Source organism: Ctenocephalides felis, unplaced genomic scaffold, assembly GCF_003426905.1.
Source record: "Ctenocephalides felis isolate EL2017-DRISC unplaced genomic scaffold, ASM342690v1 CF-g0.4_SCAFFOLD_01170, whole genome shotgun sequence".
NCBI classification, from domain to species: domain Eukaryota; kingdom Metazoa; phylum Arthropoda; class Insecta; order Siphonaptera; family Pulicidae; genus Ctenocephalides; species Ctenocephalides felis.
The window spans coordinates 63,856,103-63,858,389 of NW_020537324.1; the positions used below are offsets into that span (position 1 = coordinate 63,856,103).

Below are 2,287 nucleotides of genomic sequence, written 5' to 3' on the forward strand. Positions count from 1 at the left end.
TGAAATGTTTGTGCTGCATTCCTCAGTCCAAAAGTCATATACGGGAATTCATACAGCCCAAATGGTGTTATTATTGCTGTTTTTGCAATGTCATCAGGATGGACTGGAATTTGCTGAAAGGCTTTTACTAAGTCGATCACTGAAAATATAGTACATCCTGCTAAATTATGGGCGTAGTCCGCAATATGACGAACAGGATATTTGTCTGGAATTGTGCGTGAGTTGAGTAGCCGATAATCTCCGCATGGACGCCACGTCGAATCCTTTTTCTGTGTGAGATGTAAAGGTGAAGACCAAGAACTATCGGAGGGTCTTGCAATGCCTAATTCTACCATATTCTTAAATTCTTCTTTGGCTACGCGAAGTAATTCTGGCTTGAGGCGCCGTGGTCTAGAAGAAACTGGAGGACCTGGAGTGGTTCTAATATAATGAAATGTTTTGTGTTTGCTTTCTTGACACAAGCCTGATGGTCTGGTGATGGATGGAAAATCAGCTAATAATTTGTTGTATGCACTGTCTCCAAATATAGACTTGACACTTTGTATCCGAGAGAATGTGACACATCCTGGAGATGACAGTGATGTCAGGTTGTCATGTAGACGAGAATTCTTTATATCGATAATGATATTGTAGTACGCCAAAAAATCTGCTCCAAGTATAGGCATTGTTACGTCTGCTACGATGAATCTCCAAGTAAAATTTCTTCTTAGTCCAAAATCTAATTGTAGAATAATATCCCCGTACGTGCGTATGTTGGTTCCATTGGCTGCAGACAAAGTATAGTTTAGTTGAGGATTAGGTTTAGCAGTTAAGCGCCTTGGATACACGCAAACGTCTGAACCTGTGTCGACCAAAAACTGTACCTTAGTTCTGCGATCACTTATGAAGAGGCGACGGCTTGATGAAGAGCAAGGATAGGTCGCCATCACTCCTTGCCGTTGGAGTTTTCCTCTCTGAACGAACAATGACTCTCGCATTTTCTTGCCTTCTTTCCGAATTTGGCGTGGTACCAACAGAATGTTTTTCGGTTGCGCGATCTAGAAGTACTTCTCGGCCTGAAGAAGTGGTTAGACCTGTCTTGTCGAAATGGGCTACAGTTTCTATTTGCTGATAGGTTGAGTCTGCTACGATAGGTTAACTTGGCTAATTGCTCTGTAAGATCTTCCACACGCTGTGTTAGTTGATCATTTTTATCAATTAGTTTTTGTATGATGTCTTGCTGTTGGTTGTTACTAGTTGCTGCCACTACTGGCGGTTGTGCAATCTCACATATTTTGTCGGCGAGCGATGCAAGTTCTTCTAGGTCTCCATTGATCTGGGTTTGCAATATTTGTTGAGTCTGGACCGGTAGTCGTTGAATCCAGATTTCTCGTAGGAGTGAATTGTCGACTGTAGTTGTTCCGACCAATGAACGAAGGTGACGTAGGAACTGAGAAGGACTTCGATCACCAAGTTCTTCTTGCAAAAGTAATTGTCTTATCCTTTGCCGTTCGGAAATTGATAGCCTTTTGATTAATTCCTCCTTTAGTTTTATGTATTTATTCTCTGCAGGCGGAGAGTTTATAACGTCCTCTATTTGGAGTAAATATTTGCAATCTAGGTGAGCTATTACAAATTCATATTTAGCCAGGTCATTGATGATGCGGCATCGAGAAAATATTGCTTCGGCTATTGTGAACCACAATGCCGGTTTCTCACTCAAAAATGGCGGTAGATGCGGAGTGCGTGAGATTGCGTCCAGTTCGCCTTTAGTGTCCTGCATGTCTTCTGTACGGATAGTGCTCTATAGTAATTCAGCTCACACCAATTATGTGGTCCAATTCAGCGTCGGGGTCACCAATTATGTGGGGTGGTCCCACATATAAAAATCAAGACACTATAAATGAAAAATAAAGTTTATTACAAAATTATAATAATTTACAAAATCTTCTTGGTTGAATTCTGGTATCCTTGGTATTCTTCGGTTGGACTCCGTAGTTTGCCTAGGTGTTGCCTGCTCGACCAGTAGAAGAGAAAAGAGATCGAGGATGGTAACTGCTTTGGTTAAATACCTGGTAGCCTGACCCCCTCCACGCATTAGGGTCCCTAATAGTGTGGAGGCTAGTGTAGCTCTTTACTACTATTTTTCAATAGTAGGAGAGCTAGTGTCGCTGCAATAATAATAATAATAATCTATTTGAAAACATTCAGTATTCCTCGAACATTTCGTTACGGTACGGGAAGTTCCAGCAATTTGCCTTAAGGCACGATGCCATACATCCCACTAGTTGTATTTAGGTTTAATTTT

At 41.3% G+C, this 2,287-nt stretch overlaps 1 protein-coding gene across 1 annotated transcript; it reads right to left on the minus strand.

Moving 5' to 3' along the window:
* Positions 1 to 925: 925 nt before the first annotated feature.
* LOC113367537 lies at positions 926 to 1,762 on the minus strand. The gene has a single exon (XM_026609136.1). It carries the CDS (start codon positions 1,760 to 1,762, stop codon positions 926 to 928), a length of 837 nt encoding a protein of 278 aa, XP_026464921.1.
* Between the last annotated feature and the right edge of the window lie 525 nt (positions 1,763 to 2,287).

Excerpts from the sequence above, each read along its gene's own strand:
- LOC113367537 (XM_026609136.1), bottom strand. The coding sequence starts at position 1,762 with ATGCAGGACACTAAAGGCGAACTGGACGCAATCTCACGCACTCCGCAT.